This window comes from Apium graveolens, chromosome 10 (genome assembly GCF_009905375.1).
Source record: "Apium graveolens cultivar Ventura chromosome 10, ASM990537v1, whole genome shotgun sequence".
Lineage (NCBI taxonomy): Eukaryota > Viridiplantae > Streptophyta > Magnoliopsida > Apiales > Apiaceae > Apium > Apium graveolens.
In genome coordinates, this window is record NC_133656.1 from 214,871,972 (window position 1) to 214,892,090 (window position 20,119).

At 35.6% G+C, this 20,119-nt stretch overlaps 1 protein-coding gene across 1 annotated transcript; it reads left to right on the forward strand.

Annotated features, from left to right (window-relative positions):
• Window positions 1-7,589: 7,589 nt before the first annotated feature.
• Window positions 7,590-9,273, forward strand: LOC141692633 (E3 ubiquitin-protein ligase PUB24-like). The gene has a single exon (XM_074497528.1). The coding sequence runs from the start codon at window positions 7,888-7,890 to the stop codon at window positions 9,145-9,147; it is 1,260 nt and encodes a 419-aa protein (XP_074353629.1). The 5' UTR covers window positions 7,590-7,887; the 3' UTR covers window positions 9,148-9,273.
• Window positions 9,274-20,119: the final 10,846 nt, after the last annotated feature.

The following is a 20,119-nucleotide window of genomic DNA, read 5'->3' on the forward strand; positions in this document are numbered from 1 at the left end:
AAGGGTAAGTCAGATGTAGCCTCACAAGATCTATTTAATGAAGCTTGAAAAAATATGACAATGATTCTATACCAAAGAGAAATTTTCTGGCGTTAACGTGCAAAACAGCTTTGGCTGCAAGCAGGTGACCAGAACAACTGATATTTTCATGTTTCTGTAAGTGATCGGAAACGTAATAACTAGATTCATCGGTTGCAGAATGCTGAAGGGCAGTGGGTAGATTGGGAAAATGGTCTGGAAGAGCTTATTACAGATTACTTCTCTGAGTTATTCACAAGTACAAATGCAAATTGGCAAGAGGTTATCCAGTGTATCAACGTTTCAATAACTGATGAACATAATGAAGCTCTTTTGTTGAATATTTCGGAGGGGGAAGTGAAGTCAGCTCTGTTTCAAATGCTCCTAGACAAATCACCGGGACCGGATGGTATGACACCGGCCTTTTTTCAAAAACATGGGGTTCTTGTAAGAGATGATATTGTGAAGATGAAGAGACAGTTCTTTGAGGAGGAAACGATTCCAAAAGGACTTAATAATACTAATATAGTCTTAATTCCAGGAAGAAATCTCCGACTATTATTAGTGATTAAAGATTTTTATATCTCCATGTAATGTACTTATCAAGATTATTATGAAGGTGATTGCTAATAGGATGAAAAATTTGTTGGATATAGTGGTGTCAGAGAACCAAAGTGCCTTTATTCCCGTGCGCCTCAGTTCATATAATATCATGGTCTCATACGAAGTTATGCATTATTTGAAACACAAGAGAAGAGGTAGATAGGGTTTTATGGCTATAAAAATTGATATGAGCAAGGCGTACGATAGAATATAGTGGAGTTATTTGGAGGCGGTACTGTTGAAAATGGGATTTCATGCAAAATGGATGTGGTTGATTCTAAAATGTGTGAGCTTGGTTTCATATACTATCAACCATGCCAGAAGAGAACTTGGTCATATACACCCCAAAAAAGGTTTACGCCAAGGGGATCCACTGTCGCCATATTTATTTATTTTGTGTGCCGAGGGTTGATCTGCTTTGCTGCGGAGAAAATAGAAGGAAAGAGTATTGCATAGAGTCAGGGTATGTCGTCAAGCCCTTGTGATTAATCACATGTTGTTTGTAGATGATTCTTATCTGTATTGCAAAAATAATGAGGAGAAGGCAAGGCGGATGCTACATGTATTAGAAACCTATGAATTAGCCTCAGGTTAGAAGGTAAATAGACAGAAATCATCTATTTTCTTCAGTACTAACATTGACCAACAAATGAGAGATCAATTGTGCTTATTTCTTCAGATGGTCAAGGATGGTGAAAATAGTACATATTTGGGATTACCCAACATGACGGGCGAGAGTAAATCATTTACTTTAGGGTTCCTAAAAGAGAGGGTGAAAAAACAAGTTGATAACTGGGAATAAAAAGTTATTTCTCAAGGGGGAATGGAAGTCATGGTCAAGACGGTTCTTCAATCTCTGCCTACGTTTACTATAAGTGTTTTCTTATTGCCATTAGAAATCACAAAAGACTTGGAGCGTATGATCACAAAGTATTGGTGGCCAAATTAGGTAATAATCCTAGCTTCATATGGCGGAGTGTTTTAGAAGCGCATGATTTAATCATAGCAGGGTTGAGATGGAACGTTGGATCTGGTAACAACATAGAGATTTTGGGACAACCTTGGCTCAATGGTGAGCAAAATCCGTTCATAACTTCGAGGTCTCGGAGTTTGGCAAATAAAAAAGTCTATGCATTAAGGGCGATGGACCACAGAGGGTGGGATGATAACATTTTAAATAATCTCTTTAATGAGCGAGACCAGAGATGTATTCACAAAGTATTGTTAGGAGATGAGCATGACCAGGATGAGATAATTTGGAATCAAGAAAATTCAGGTCATTATTCAGTAAGAAGTGCATATAGACTACTGCAAAGACATAAAAGCTTGTGGAACTAACAGGACAATGCAAGTTTTTGGCGTAAAATATGGAACATTAAAGCCCCTCAAAAGGTGTCGAATTTAGTTTGGATATCGCTATCTAAATGCTTACCATCCAAGGTTACACTAGTTCAAAGAAATGTTCCGATTGATAGCTTATGCCTGGGGTGCAAGGCCGCTGACGAATCAATAGCTCATGCCTTGATACACTTTCCTATAGTTCAACAATGCTGGAATATAGTCCTGCCGGAAATTGTATGCTCAGGGGAGGAGGAGTTACATGAGTGGTGGGATAAGGTTTTTCGAATCTGCAGTAATGACAAAAGAGCAGAGGTAGCTACAGTGTGCTGGGCTATATGGCGTGCTCGAAATGACCTAATCTGAAATAATAAGTATACTCGTATAAATATAGTGGTAGTATTGGCTAAACAATATCTTGTGCAATGGAGAACTGCCCAGAGATATAAAAATCACACTTTGTCTCTTAACTTGTTGGAGGGAGATGGAGCTATTGTCTGGGCTAAATCACAGAGGGAAACAATCAAGGTTACAGTCGATGGAGCTACGTTTGAAGAGTCTCAAAATTCTGGTATTGGGATGTTGGCTAGAGATTATGAGGGCGCACTGATTTTAGCATGAACTATGAGGTTTAATGGTTTACTATCAGCAGAGATGATCGAAGGAGTAGCCATCAAGGAGGCATTGAGTTGGATAAAACAACATCAGTGGAAGAAAGCAGTTTTGGAATCTGATAGTTTAGTGGTGATCCAGGCAATCCGTAGTAAGTCCCCGATGACCTCACCTTTTGGATGCATTGTCGAGGAGTGCAGGAGCTTAGTGAAGGAGTTAAACAATATTGAATTGTTTTTTGTTAAACGATCTGCTAATATGGTTGCTCATGCTTTAGCTAGAGAGTCATGTTCGTTCCCAGATCGATGCTTTGATAGGGCTTCTATCCCTAGCCGAGTTATGAATGCTGTAATGAATGATGCAAATTAATAAAATTTCTTGTTTGTTAAAAAAAAATACAAAACATTAAAAATTTGGTTGTTGGTCGTTGGTCACTCAATCTAGAGCCGTCAGATCAAATTGATGAGAACAGTTATATATGATTTTAAAAATTATTATTCAAGTGATCTTAGATCGAATTCTACAAGTAATATATTATTAAAATTAAAATTTATAATATATAATGATAAAAACGACCGTATATCGCACGAGTTATATTTGAATAATTTGATCATAACAATTAAACTAACATAAAAGATGTGGTACTTAGCGGAAGTATACGAGTCCAGACGTAAACCGTGCCTAAGACGTCGGATAACCATGCAAATTTTCCGCGACGATGCGTGCGTCTCTTCACTCATCGCCGACATAATGATAAATTTTAGTACCATCTAAGTTGACTTTGAATATCAATTTAGTTGAGTCAATTACTTCAGTATTTTACGACGGAGTAATGTTTTTTACTGGAGACTACCAGTTCACTAGTGCATGCAAATTTTCTTTTTTCTAGATTTGTTGTAGCTTCAACACGTTTATGACCAATCACGTACGTGCACTAGGGTTGGTTGTAATATTGTGAAGTTTTACGAACTAAATGACTTTTGCCGAAAAATGTTAAAAAATTGTTAGAGCGTTTAAATTCTTTTTTCTTTTAAATAATTTATTACTTCTTTTCTAACATATTCTTTTTTTTTTACAAATACAGAAAGTTCTCATTAAATTGAATATAGTACAGTCGGGACAAATCCCAACTGTCGATACAACCAGGTGATAAAACAAATAACATACTAAAAACAATTAGATGATTTGTTTCATGATCGTTTAACACATATAATTTAAAAATTCTTGAAATTAAAAATGAAATCAAAAACATCCCAAGCGATCCAAATTGCAGCAACATCTTTGAAAATAGCAACATCGCAATTGACCATATCACATAAAAACTATGGTTAGCCCAGTGTTTAGAAACACCAATCGCATAAAATGAGATTGGAGAAGCGGCACCCCATCTATCTACATGCCGGACAATAGACATGCCGAAGGCATCCCAACTATTTACATGCCGGATATCAACTATAGACATGCCGAAAGTATAAACCCATGAAAGATGAACAATCTTTAGTTGTGAAAGGTGAGCTATTGCAATAATCACCACCGTCCTAGATCTGATGCAGGCTTTGCAGATCACCAAAAATATCAATAAATTTGTCCTCAACAGATCCATCACCAGATAAATCCAAGCATGACTAAATAAAAGCATAACAAACACTCCAAAATAAGAGACAAAACACACACTCCAAGAGTAGAGACACACAAACACCCAAAAAATTGGGTTTTATTGAAAGGAAATAAACGAGAATAACAGAGAATGAAGGGGTTGGGGCTTTACACCGGAAAAAATCAGTGGAAACCCTCAATTTACTTGAAAATAGACAAATCCTAAGAGAGTATGAAAGAAAGGACGCGGCTGAGACATGCGGGTCTTTTATTTTAATTGTGAAGACTCGAGAGTTTTCTTTGCCTTTCTAACATATTCTTAATACTTTTCTTTATAATGTTCCATCCAATTATTTCTTGTAACCTTTCACTAATTCAATAAATTTCATAAATTCTTCACCTTTTATTCTTTTTTCTTTATCAATTTTTATATCCTCGCTCTGTATTTAAATCTAAAAATTTGAGTGAGAATTAAAGAAGTACTTTTTATATCGACATGCCAAGAAAGAGAAAATGTTGAGGTTTTTCAAAATCTTTGTTAATATTTAGATTTTAGGGTACTTTTTTCGTCAGGATTGTTTGTAGTTCGTCCATTTGAAATAATATTATTTTTTTTTCCAAAAATGGGGTGTATTAAAGAAATATTGATATGATAATTTTATTTGTACTAATGTTTATTTTATTCATTGCAGTGATTGTATATATTTTGTGACCTTGATTCAACTTTAGATTTTCATTTTTCAGCGTACTTTCTTTAGCCCGGTTGGTTAATACACCGTCCTTTCCAAGATAATAATCTACTTTCAAAAAAGTTAATCCTAAAATTTAAAAAATGTGTCTCTAAAATATCAATAATTCTTTTTTATCTTTTAGAATAAAATTAAAAAAATATGTCACTAAAATTTATTTTGTTTCAAATTTTTTTAATCTTTTTCTTTTGTTTATTCATGTATATATTAAAAATGTCTCCTTACAAACTTCAATTTTTTCGCTGCCTTATTTATTAGCATAAAAAGATAGATTTTAGGGCCGCGACTCTGAATAGAATTCTATTATAAATAAAGTTGATTTAAAATATAAATCAGACAAAAAAATTGGATTCTTTTAAAATTTATATTAAAAGTTAAAATATATAAGGGAAATTACCTAAACTACCTTTTTTCTTAAACTTATTTTTACAAATACTATAATTTTTCAAAGTTATTTTTAAAATTATAATTTTTTAAGTTTCATTTTCAAATATACGATTTGTAACCTTTGTAACCTGTTATGCAATTTAATTTCACATTTTGAAAATGTTGATTTTAAGGTTGCATTACTTGTTTTTCAAGTTTGCATCCGAATCAGCATTAAAATCAACTTTGAAAAAATTTAAATAAAATTGCATAACAGGTTACAGAAGTTGCCAATCATATATTTGAAAAATGAAACTTAAAAAAAAAAAAATCTAAAATAAGTTTAAAAATGAGAAAATACCCACATTTCAGCATTAACGACCCAAAATACCCAGGCTGCGGGTTCCATACGACAAAAAAATACCCAGATTAGAAGTGCATGACCCTAAATACCGACGGGATACACATTTTGAAAAGAAGTATCCGACTTTACAAAAGACATGCATTTTTCTGATGTGAATCCTAAATACCTAATAATTGTAATCACCCTCCTTTTCAACCCAAGATGATTGGTTGAGTTTGGTGATACAAGACATAATTGAATTGGATATAATAATATGTAGACAATTATTATCATAATGAGTTTAGTAATAATTTTATGAGTAGACAATTATTATTATAATCAGATTAGGTATGTCTTGTTAACTAAATTTATGATGGCTATATATATATATAATCATATTGTGTTTGATAGCTATGTTCAAAAGATGTAGTCGTCTATCAGTTTAGAACACGATTAAGTGTTATGTATTGATATATTATTTTATTATATTTTGAAGAACAAAGATTTTAATCACTCATAGAAAGTCATACGATATCTACATCAATGATCGAGTCGAATAAACAGTAAATTGTAATCGGTTGTTTTCATGAAGAGACAGTTAACCGATATTTTGAAGATGATGTATATATACATATACAAGTACCCACTTCATGCATTCTCGTTAAATTACTGGTACCCTCTTCATCATGCCCCGAAGTAGCTATTGTTTGAGTTATCGACCACAACTGCGATTTCATACAATTTTTTTTTACTGAATCAACACCTCCGCTTACAATCAAGAAGCGAAAAACAAAGCTCTCACTGAGGAGAGAAAACAACTTGAAAATACAAGCTGAAAATTGAAATAAAAAAACATAAACAAATGAAAAATAAAAAAAAATAGATTTGAAAATTGGAATCACAAGATCGACCGTAAATTCTCGACTCCAATAAGCCCCGTTTGAATCGGAAAAAACCCTACTCAAAGCATCGATAATGTAGATTGTAGATCCATAAAAATAAACCAAACATAATCAAAAGGATAAAAATTCTTCATCTAAGAGGAGGATTATTTAAAGAAACAAATCAAAGAAAACAAATAAAAGGATTTGGGGCTTTTACCGGATAAACCGACGAAAGCCCCACCGATTATAGTGTTAAAGAGAGAGGCGGCGCTGAGAGAAAAAGTGAGAATTGAGGTTTTATAAACAGGAGGTACTATTATTGTATTATAGATAATTGTTTTAATTAGTAATACAAGTTGATACGAGAGTTTTTCATGTCAAATTATTCCGTATTGTTAGAATTAAATCTTGAATATGTGTGTTTCCTACTAAGATAAATTACATCATTTTTACATCGCAAAGTCGAGAGAAGAAGATCCGAGAAGTAGAAAAAATTTAGCCCGAACGAGCGGGGTCGTTAAAGCATTAAAATGCTACCTAAATAATCAAGTTGATCAAAATATTCATTTTCTTAAATGTTGTGAATTTTATCTCCTGTGATTTATAAATCACAAAGATAGGTAGGATTCTGATTTTCTATTGTAGGGAACCGGTAGCCACTAACTTTCGAGTGTGCATTAGGTAAATTTCACGAGTTCACGCAATAGTCTTCAAATCACGTGAATCAAGGTAAAGAATATAATCATCTTTTCGTAAAATCGGAACTTGTGATAAAAAAATAGTTATTACTATTTAACTAACTAAGATAACTCTTACCGGCAATGATTTGTTTATACACGGCAACATTTTGAGGGGATCCATGCTAACACAAGACCAATTTAACTGTGTATTTCAAAATATTGAAATTAAAATTCAGAATGAACGCATGATCTATCTAATGTAAAACCTAATAGTCTTCTAGGATAAGAAAAATTAAAGGTAACTTGGTTTACCCTCGAGGAATATAAGTAGAACGTATACTCAATTTTCTTATTTATTGACCACCGAAATATCATTTAGACCCTGATCTATGACTATTGACTGCTGACCAGCAATGGAATGAAGACCCATTCCATTGCATTCTATTTTCCACAAGCCGCATTTCAATTATTATCAATTTTTGCCCAACTCCTCACAAGTCTCTTTTTACACTGAGCCATCTACAGTTTCTCTTTTCCAGTTTACATCTTCTCCTCTGAGTACTTTCTTCTTTCATATGTATATATGCACATATAAATCATAAACATCACCACACCACATTTACTGTGATATACACAGTTCTTTTATTTTTCTTTGGTATATTACAAACTTGTACATTAAGATTTCAGAATTATTGGTCATGGAAGAAGTTGAAGTTCCGGAGTTTTTCATCTGTCCCATATCTCTCCAGATCATGAAAGATCCTGTTATTGCCATAACAGGTATAACTTATGATCGATCCAGCATCGAGAAATGGCTGAACCAGAAAATGGAAGCGATTTGTCCTGTCTCCAAGCAGCCCCTCCCAAGAGATTCTATCTTAACACCAAATCATATTCTTTCCAAGCTAATCCAGACATGGCACACCACTTCCAAGCCCATTGACCATCATTCCGTCCCGGACGGGAATGATTTTGTGATCAGTAAGCCTTATGTAATCACCCTCCTTGATAACCTTTCGAATCCAAATTTACAATTACAAACTCTTACCAATCTAGAAGTTATCGCAGCCATAGCCAAAGAAAATTACATTTATGGACAGCTTTTGGTGGAAGCTGGTGTGCCTAAGGCTATGGTACGTTTTGTCGTAACTTGTCACAAGAATAGTAAAAGTAAAGGGCTAGAACTAGCGCTAAATATTCTTTTGCTTATTTACAAGATTTCACCTAGCAAAACAAGGCAATTTATACTTTCCGCGAAAACGGATGAAATTATTGATTCATTGATTTGGGCATTAGGTTGTAGATCATGTGATCTCACAACTACCAAAGCCATGAAAAACCATGCAATGATATTGCTAATGATATTCGTCGAAAACACGAGCTCCAACTTACAAGAAAGATTTAAACCGGACTTTTTCAAGACAATTGTAAATGCTATAAGCAAAGGCAATTTCATGACACAACATGGAACGAGAGCAGCTTTGCATATAATGTTAAGCGCTTGTTCAGTGGGTAAAAACAGAATAAAAATGGTGGAAGTCGGGGCTGTTTTCGCAATCATCGAACTCGAGTTGGCTGGATTAGTGCGTGAGAAAAGAACAAGTGAGTTGAGTATGCAAATATTGTTCAATATGTGCCGCAGTGCTGATGGTAGAGCGGAGCTTTTAAGCCATGCAGCTGGAATTGCGGTGGTGACAAAGAGGATCATGAAGGTTTCTCCAACTTCAGACGAGGCTGCAGTTTCTATAATCTCGTTGATATCGAAGTTTTCGGGTACGGATTGGGTGGTCAATGAGATGTTGAGAGTGGGAACAGTTTCAAGGCTTTGTATGGTGTTGCAGAGTAATTGTGGTTCGGGTTTGAAAGAAAAAGCAATGGAAATTCTAAGGAGACACACTCATGTTTGGCAAGATTCACCTTGTGTAGATCATTTGCTTTTAACAATGTACACTAAATAAACTCCGGTGCCTGACAGTATTAAGTTGTAGAGTAATATCAAACATTCACGATTAATGGCATATAATATGTCAAATTTTTCCGTGTACGTCCAAAAATATATGCTAAGAATTCGTATTTATTAGTTATCCAAATTTTGTTGGCAGATAATCTATTAATAATGATATACATTTACATGAATAAAAAATTTTATCAATAAAATTTTAACAAATCATCAAATACTGATTCCTAAGAATACATGATAGAAAAATCGTAATACATACATTCTACTCTTTTGGCCCATCTAGTCGCAAAGCGCATCATGCAAGTTTTCTCTGCATTATTGATTACTAGTTGATAACCCGTGCGAAGCACGTGTCTAGTTAATTTATTTAAATAATTATTAAAAATTATAATAATATAAGTGTCAAGTGTTATGTCAAAATTTCTAATTTTTGCTCAAAAAATCCAACCAAAACTATTGAGTATGATCACTACAAGAAAAAAGGCTAAAAGCCACCGGTCAAAAATCGGTTGCTTTTAGCTATAAACGACCGAAATCGGTGGATTTTGCTATAAAATCCACCGTCCCCTGTCGGTGGCTTTTACAGCGGTGGAATTTATATAAAAGCAACCGCACTGTCGGTTGCTTTTATTCCAGGTCAATTTTCCAGTTTTTCCCTTCAACATTTTGGTGAAAATTTGAACCTCCCGCTCTTAATTTTCGTTGAAATTTAAACTTCCCGCTTCTAGATTAAAGACACCAAAATCGGTGGCTTTTATATAGTCAAATATTGTAACCAAAAATGGCCAGGAGCATGCCATTTATTCTCAATTTCCTAGAATTCTTACAAAAATAATCAGATTTAATAACCAAGGCTAAACCCAAAAAATAGGGAACAAGCTTAAATAAAAATAAGATACGTTAAAGCTTAATTACATTAATTCCCCACAAATGTTAGAACTATCACACAAATACCAAAATATTACATCAAGATTAAGACAAAGTTTGCTTAAAAGCACAAGTACCAAAATGAGTGACTGAATGTTCAACTAAATACTACTCATACAAAGGACAATAAAACAGATTCGGGTTAAGGTCTCGCTCGTCGTCCATCTCCAGTAAAAGCCTAGTATGCTCCCCCGGAACCCTTTCTTCCGTACCATCCTACATAAACAAAACAAAGTTATTAGCAAACACTGGAAAATTAGCACAACATTGTGCACTACATAGAATGTTCTTATCAATCTTATAAGTTCTTGCAGTTTAATAGAGAATCATTCTATTCCGCTAATTCTTTACTTGCATATGCTTACAAAACGCATAGATTACAAACACCTGTCTTTACTGTGGTTACCTTATTCTTAAATATCAGTTCAAAAATACTGAAGAAGTATAAGCACAATAATGTGACCAAGTCTTTCAAATTCAAACAAAAACAAGGTAAAAAGGCAACACAAAAGAAAGATCTCAACTTTAATTTAAAACAGCTACATAAAATAATGAATAAAACACGATTAAATAAAAAATTTGGAACAATCACGCCATCAATTTTAAAAAAAAAGAAATAAAACAAATAAGAAATCAATCTTACCAATGAGAAAATCAAAACCTATAAGTTAATTGACAATTTACCTTGGAAGTTAATTGCTTTATTCAGTTCATGGAATTATAACTTCCTATAAAGTTCTAATGCCATATGAATGACAATTGACAACCAAATAAGTTAATAAATTTATACTTCCTGGGCACATATATGCATGTCAACCAAACAAACACATACGTAAATTTAAAACGATACACAAAACCTTCAAAAAGTAAAAAAGTTTGAGTTGCTAGCTTATTCGAGTACTAGAAACAACAAGAGTGCTTTCTGAAATAAAATTCCGCAGTTGGATCTCACAGTCACCTGTTGCAATGTTTCAAAGTAAGCATCCTTTTAAGCTAAATACTAATAAAACAGTCAACAGATAAAAATGGGAAAAATTCTAAAATGCTTCAAATTAAAAATTAATCACATATTTCCCTCGCTCATCTTCTAATCCCAACAACTGAAATCCCAACAATTGAAATCCCAACAATTAAATAATCGGAGAACGTTCAATTATAAAAAAATAGCTAATCATTAACTATGCAAGTAACGAGTAGATGGGTTAACTTAAGGTTAGTTATTCCAAAGGTAGACCATTTCTTCCTCCAGTTGTTCTACAAAATGCTAGTTCTTACATTCTGTTTCTTTCCACAGTACATAACATCTTTCAGGTGAAGCTAATATAAATATCAAATTCAGTCGCAAAGAAATAAACATAGCTGTTTATTTTTTTAATTACAAAAAACATAGTTGTCGGTTTGGTATTCTTAACAATAAAAAAACTTGAACATATTAAAATAAGCTCAGTTATAAATGAGTATTGCTAATATAAATACCAAATTCAGCCGCAAAGAAATAAACTTCACACTTAAACAAATTGTAACATTTACCAGTGGAAATAATTAAACTAGAGAGGAAAGAATTAAATTATATATATATATTACCTCCACGATAACTTTCTCAAAATTCTGCATCACTTGATCAATAATCTCAGTCCCAATCCGCATATATTGTCCCCATGATGCTTTTTGTACCGGATCGGTTTTGTCTGGAAAGGCTACGGTGGCTAATTTCTCTATCATTTCATGAAGTTCTACACGCGCCACTCGATCGATGCCCTCCAAAGATTTGACCGTAATGGACACCTCAAATAGATGTTAGAAAATTAGGATTTTAGAGCTTAATTTAATTATGTTCTTGATGTTAATCCTAAAATCTAATGATTGGAAATTGTTCAATGATATTTGAACTTAAATTTTCATGTATGGTTTTAAGAATTTTCTTAATGAAATCCATATGAAATGAGAGTTGAAAGTAGCTTGGAAAAGCTTGGAAAATTTGAGAATGTTTGTCCCACATTGAAATAAATAAAGGGGGTTGTGTGCTTTATATGGTATTACCCACATGAGTAGTATACAACTACTAAGGTGTGTGATGGTCCATTGTGTTGTTGTGTGCTTCACGCACACACACACACACGCGCGCGCGCGCGCCCGCCCCGCCCCGCCCCGCCACGCACCGCACCGGGTCGGGTCGGGTCGAAGGGCGATTTGGGCGAATGTCTCGGCGTCTCGCGTACGCGAGGCGACCTGAGCGAGGATTTTATTTATTTGAGAATTATTTTAATTCGAATTTATTTATCGGTGATTGGATTATTGGGCTGGGTTCTGAAATAGGCTAAGTAGTCTAAATATATTGAACCTGCAAATAATCTGATCTGTAACAAGTTCTGATATTAGAATCAGAACTTAAGAACTGATGAATAAAATCAGAACTTAACAAGTTCTGATATCAGAATCAGAACTTAAGTACTGATGAGTCGAATCAGAACTTAAGTACTGATGAGTTAAATCAGAACTTAACTTAAGTTCTGATAATAATGTGGGTGTTAATGTGAAAAGCTGTTACAAATAATTAAATTCAAAAGCTGATCAGTTTTGATTTTTTTTTTCATTAATGAATTCAAAATCTGATCAGTTTTTATTTTTTATTAATGAAGCAGTTTAATTCAGACATTAAGTGTGTTGACAGTTTCATTTTTCCTCTCCTATAAATAGAGGCTAAACTGAATGAATAAAGTATATACAACACACTACATTCTCATCTCTTCTCTTCAACCTCTCTGCATTTCTCTCCCACAAGAACTGAAGTGCTGATATTTTCCGACGACTGAGGTGCTGGTCGAAGTGGAGGTTTTGTTGCTGCTGTTAACATAAACTCCGAGCTGTTTTATCCTGGTGGAGATATTGCGCACATCCCAAACGCAGCAGGTATGGGGCAATAATCTCTTCAAGAGCAGCCAGGACTTCAAGCAAGGCCTGGTGACTCAGCTGTAATCATTTTCTTGGCGTTTTGTATCTGTAAACCTTTATTTCAGTCACTGTTGAAAGCTATGGTTTCGGGTACATCTTTCTTTCTCTCTACGTTATTTCAGTTACTGATTTTGTTTACCTGCATGTTTTGTTTTGTTAACTGTGGTCTTGGCCTAAACTTGTTAAATTCTTTATACACTTGCCTCTATGTTGCTATACTTGTTAGTGAGATTCTCAAAATTCTTGAAGAGATTATTAGTAATTTAGAATTTAGCATAATGGTTAACGAAAGTGAGGTTATCGTTGGTGGTGGTAGCAGTTCGGGTGTAACTGCTGGGGCCATTGATTGGACCACCTATAGTTTCCCACAGGCTGTTGAACTAACCGGTTTACCGGAGAAATTCAACGGTGGCATTGGCTTTTCTCGCTGGCTGAAAAGGATGAAGCTGTGGTTGACTATAAAGGGTCTGTGGCCGGTTGTGGAATATGAGAAACCAGTAGTGGATCAAGAGAAGGCTGACACAGTTAAGGCTTTTGCGAAGTGGGCTGAGAAGGATGGAGTGGCTAGAGCGGCCATTCTTGCGGCACTAACAAACACTTTGTTTGATGTCTATTCTTCTGATGCCTACTCTGCAAAACTCTTATGGGAGAAGCTGGACCAGACACATAATACTGACTCACAAGGTCTAGAAAAGTATTCTGTGGCGAGGTTCCTCGAGTTCAAGCTGGTGGACAATAAGTCCATGACTGAGCAGGTGCATGAGTTCGAGATGATAGTGCATGCTTTGAAGGAGTCTGGAATGAATCTCCCGGAGAAGTTCAAGGTGATGAGTGTGATTGAAAAACTCCCGAAGTCTTGGGAAGAGTTCTCTCTCTCCCTGAAAAGACAGAAAGGAGAGATCACCTGGACCAACCTTATGCTGGACATCTCGGTACAAGAACAACACAAGTCCAAACAGGGACATGTGATGCCAACTGAACACGGTACCTCGAAGGTAAACATAGCAACTGTAGGACAAAAGAGGAAGGCTTTTGCTAAGAAAGCTAATAGTAATAAACCTAAGAGTGACAAGGACAAGGCCAAGAAACCCAAGGCAAACAAACCATGCTGGTCTTGTGGGCAGGTTGGGCACTGGAGTAAGGACTGCCCTACGAAGAAAGCGAAGAAAACCGAGGTAGCACAAGCAAATGTTGTGCTTGGAACCGCAAGTGGGCCTGTAGTGAACATGGTTGTTGGTGAGGCTACGGCTTCTGAAACCAACGTTGACCGGTATGTATCCTACAACCCTGTGATATTTTTTACCTATCTGTCAAATGAATGGTTGATAGATACTGGAGCTAATGTACATATTTGTGCTGATATTAATTTATTTGTATCTTATCAACAGAGTCATAGCCTGACTGTGAAGATGGGGAATGCTAGTGCTGCTCAAGTACATGGAGTTGGAAACGTGGATCTGAAGTTCCCTTCAGGACGTATTCTATCTCTGACGAGAGTGCATCATGTTCCCGACATGCGTAGAAATATAATAAGTGGAAGCTGTTTAGTTTCTAGTGGTTTTGAAATTTCGTTCAAGTGTAATAAAGTAGTTCTTATTCACACTGGTACATTCTTTGGCAAGGGTTACTTGTCAAATGGTTTATTTGTTATTAATGCGGATCCCGTTTTGGGAAGTTTGAATAATAATGTTATTCCTACTGTTAATTGTATTGAATCCTCAAATATATGGCATGCTAGACTAGGTCATTTAAACTTTGGTGCTCTTAAGAACATGATGAACTTAGAGTTGATTCCAAAATATACCATAAAAAAGAATTCTAAATGTCAAGTATGTGTGTCTGCTAAACAGATAAGGAAACCTTTTCATAACGTTGTTAGGGATTCAGACTTGTTAGATTTAGTACACACTGATATTTGTGAATTTGGTGGTGTGTTGACCAAGGACCAGTTTAGATACTTCATTACTTTTATAGATGATAGTAGTAGATATTGTTATGTTTATTTACTTAGACATAAGGATGAAGCACTTAGTAAATTCATTATATATAAAACTGAAGTAGAAAAACAAACTAGTAAGTTACTTAAAAGATTGAGATCTGATAGAGGTGATGAGTATACGAGTAATGCTTTTAATGAATTTTGTGCAAACAATGGTATAGTTCATGAAGTTACTCCACCATACACACCTGAGTCTAATGGGGTTGCTGAGCGAAAGAACAGAACATTTAAAGATATGATTAATAGTATGCTTATTAACTCTGGGTTGCCTAAATACATGTGGGGAGAGGCTCTAAATACGGCTTGCCATATTTTGAATAGAGTCCCTCTGAAACACATGGATAAAACACCCTTGGAGTTATGGAAAGGCAGGATGACTAGTCTTAAGTATCTTCGTGTGTGGGGGTGCCTTGCTAAGGTGCTTGTTCCTGAACACAAGAGAAAGAAACTAGGTCCAAAGACTGTTGACTGTATCTTTCTGGGCTATCTTGAAACCACTACAGCTATGAGATTTTTAGTGTTAAAATCTGACATAGATGGTATAGTGGCAAACACGATAGTTGAATTTCGAGATGCGACATTCTTTGAGGATGTCTACCCTATGAAGACTGGAATACCTGAAACGACTTCTGAGGAAGATCCTACTCACACATCAAGTTCTATTCCTGATCATGTGGAAAAGATGACAAATGTGGGGGTGGAACCTAGTAGTAGCTCTATTCCTAAGGAATTAGAAGAACCAAGGAGAAGTAAGCGTGCAAAAATAGTCAAGGATTTTGGAGGTGATTTCATCACTTACAATATCGAGGACGAACCTTTAACTTTCCGGCAAGCTATGGATTCTTCTGAGTCAAGGCACTGGAAGGGCGCTGTCAAGAGTGAAATTGACTCTATTGTTTCCAATGGAACATGGGAGTTGGTTGATCTCCCTCCTGGGTGTTCTACTATTGGGTGCAAATGGGTCTTTAAAAGGAAGTTGAACCCTGACGGCTCAATAGATAAGTACAAAGCTAGACTGGTAGCTAAGGGTTTTAAGCAAAAGGAAGGAATTGATTATTTTGATACATACTCTCCGGTTGCAAGAATGGTAACAATCCGAATGCTTATAGCATTGGCTTCAGTCCATGGTCTTATCATTCATCAGATGGATGTAAAGACGGCTTTTCTTCATGGAGAACTTGAGGAAGAGATTTATATGGATCAGCCTGATGGATTTGTTGCATCAGGCAATGAAAGGAAAGTATGTAAGTTGATCAAGTCCATCTATGGCTTGAAACAAGCTCCCAGAGATTGGCATAAAAAGTTTGATGAAACTATATTGCCTTTCAGTTATAAGATTAATGAAAGTGATAAGTGTGTCTACACTAAAGTTAAAGGTAATGAGTGTGTTATCTTGTGCCTATATGTGGATGATATTTTATTGTTTGGAACCAATATTGAGATTATTAACGAGACTAAAGAATTCTTGAAAAGGCATTTTGAAATGAAGGATATGGGTGAGGCAAGTGTGATTCTTGGAATCAAATTGATTCAGTCCACTGAAGGAATAACCTTGACTCAATCTCATTATATAGAGAAATCTATACTTGAGAAATATGGTTATTCACAGTGTAGAATCGCTAGTACACCTTATGATTCGAAAGTTGCCCTTGTCAAGAATACTTCAGGAGTGCCTGTGTCTCAGTTAAGGTATTCTCAGATTATTGGGAGCTTGCAGTATCTTGCTAACTGTACTAGACCAGATATTTCATATTCTGTGTCTAAATTGGCGAGACATACAAGCTGTCCAAACAGAACTCATTGGGATGCTCTTGATAGAGTACTTAGATATCTAAAAGGCACAATGTACCTTAGTTTACACTACAGGAGATTTCCTGGTGTGCTTGAAGGGTACAGTGATGCAAGTTGGATAGCTAAGAAGTCTGGTTCCAATGGAGTGACTGGATACGTGTTCACCTTGGCTGGTGGAGCAATATCCTGGAAGTCAAGCAGACAGACTATTGTTACTCGGTCTACTTTTGAGGCTGAGTTGTGTGCACTTGATGCCACAGGGACGGAGGCTGAATGGTTACACGGACTTATGTCTGCAATACCTGTAGTAAGTAGACCGCTCCCTGCTATTGCTATTCACTGTGATAGTCGAACAACTATCGACAAGATTAGCAGTAAAAAGCATAATGCTAAAACTAAGAGACACATCCAATTTAGACTCAAGTCTATAAGGGGTTTAGTGACTGATAGGATCATAGCTATAGAGTTCATAGGAACTCAGAATAATATAGCTGATCCTCTTACTAAAGGACTGGAACCTGCAGTGGTCCTTAAGTCAAGGTTGGGGATGAGATTGTCAACCCATCATAATTCATCAACAGTGGGAACCCAATACACATGAGAGGAGATCCCTCGAAGTGTATTCAATGGGTAATAACAAGCTGTAAGGATGAGTTGGTAGTACCTTTGCTACATAGATGATACTATAGTATCTGAGTCTATCCCCTGTAAACCTAGAAGGTACTGACACTGCCAGAAAAGCAAGAGTGTTAAAACTCTGAATGGGATCAAGTCATTTGACGAGATAGAGGCAGTATATCTCTGGAGATGCCCAGCTAAGCGAATATAATTGTGTGGTCGCAATTAGAGGATAGGGTTAATCCTTGAAGCATTCGACGAACAGGATCGAGACATGACCATTAATGTCTCAAAGTCGTAGATTGGCACCATAACCTTTGACTTGTCGTCGTCTATGGAATATGGTTATACTAAACGGATTAAGATTCAAGGTGAAACATTCCATCTGAGTCCGATAGCCATTGAAGTAGAGGAATTAGGAGGGTTCAAACCCGGAAGGGTACCGACTCTGAAAAACAAGTCATGATGGGAAATTGATCACATTTCTGTATGGATTTGTGGGGGATTGTTAGAAAATTAGAATTTTAGAGCTTAATTTAATTACGTTCTTGATGTTAATCCTAAAATCTAATGATTGGAAATTGTTCAATGATATTTGAACTTAAATTTTCATGTATGGTTTTAAGAATTTTCTTAATGAAATCCATATGAAATGAGAGTTGAAAGTAGCTTGGAAAAGCTTGGAAAATTTGAGAATGTTTATCCCACATTGAAATAAATAAAGGGGGTTGTGTGCTTTATATGGTATTACCCACATGAGTAGTATACAACTACTAAGGTGTGTGATGGTCCATTGTGTTGTTGTGTGCTTCACGCGCGCACACACACACACGCGCGCGCGCGCCCGCCCCGCCACGCACCGCACCGGGTCGGGTCGAAGGGCGATTTGGGCGAATGTCTCGGCGTCTCGCGTACGCGAGGCGACCTGGGCGAGGATTTTATTTATTTGAGAAATATTTTAATTCGAATTTATTTATCGGTGATTGGATTATTGGGCTGGGTTCTGAAATAGGCTAAGTAGTCTAAATATATTGAACCTGCAAATAATCTGATCTGTAACAAGTTCTGATATTAGAATCAGAACTTAAGAACTGATGAATAAAATCAGAACTTAACAAGTTCTGATATCAGAATCAGAACTTAAGTACTGATGAGTCGAATCAGAACTTAAGTACTGATGAGTTAAATCAGAACTTAACTTAAGTTCTGATAATAATGTGGGTGTTAATGTGAAAAGCTGTTACAAATAATTAAATTCAAAAGCTGATCAGTTTTGATTTTTTTTTTCATTAATGAATTCAAAATCTGATCAGTTTTTATTTTTTATTAATGAAGCAGTTTAATTCAGACATTAAGTGTGTTGACAGTTTCATTTTTCCTCTACTATAAATAGAGGCTAAACTGAATGAATAAAGTATATACAACACACTACATTCTCATCTCTTCTCTTCAACCTCTCTGCATTTCTCTCCCACAAGAATTGAAGTGCTGATATTTTCCGGCGACTGAGGTGCTGGTCGAAGTGGAGGTTTTGTTGCTGCTGTTAACATAAACTCCGAGCTGTTTTATCCTGGTGGAGATATTGCGCACATCCCAAACGCAGCAGGTAGGGGGCAATAATCTCTTCAAGAGCAGCCAGGACTTCAAGCAAGGCCTGGTGACTCAGCTGTAATCATTTTCTTGGCGTTTTGTATCTGTAAACCTTTATTTCAGTCACTGTTGAAAGCTATGGTTTCGGGTACATCTTTCTTTCTCTCTACGTTATTTCAGTTACTGATTTTGTTTACCTGCATGTTTTGTTTTGTTAACTGTGGTCTTGGCCTAAACTTGTTAAATTCTTTATACACTTGCCTCTATGTTGCTATACTTGTTAGTGAGATTCTCAACAATAGAACCCTTCGAATAAGGGAGTACGTATCATCCGGAATGCTTGTTTGAGAGGCCTGTTGAGACATGTTTAACTTAGCTGCCTCATCCGCTCCTACTAACTCCGATAATGAATTTCGAGGATACAAAACGAGCCTATTTTTCTTTGGCATTCTGGCCTTTATAAGGAGAGCCAAGTCTCGCTTCCTTTAGCTAGCAGGAGAGAGAGGTACCTCGGGGGCTGGTGAGTGCTGATCATGGCCTCTAAAGATTCCTATCATACATTTTATAATAATTAGACCAAATAATGAATAAAATATGCTAGATATATTAGTGGATCAATTCAATGGACTTGATAAAGTTTGTAACAAACCATTATCTTTTTAATTGTTGGCTCGTCAAAGTTGTAGACATACTTAAAAAATTCCAGATCAGTCATAGGTGTCTCCAAGTTAGCATCCAACTCCTGTACACAAGTAGACATTATACAGTGAGTGCCAAAGAATATAAGAACATAACCTAAAACTCCATATTTTCATTTAAATAAGCATGGCATGCATTTTGTTTTACACATTCATTATATTTTCTCTTATTTGAGTAAAATGCAACATATGGTGCAAAAAATCAAACATTAACAAAAATATGAAAAATTCTCTCACAAAGATGAAAGATTAATCATTTTCCTTAAAAAACTGCAACATATACCAAGAGGCAAGAGAAAATATGTACAAATAGTAAAAGAAATACGTATTTACTAAAAATACGTTTACATTACTATTTACAGTGAGTAATCTATATTGTGGCATAAAAAAATCTT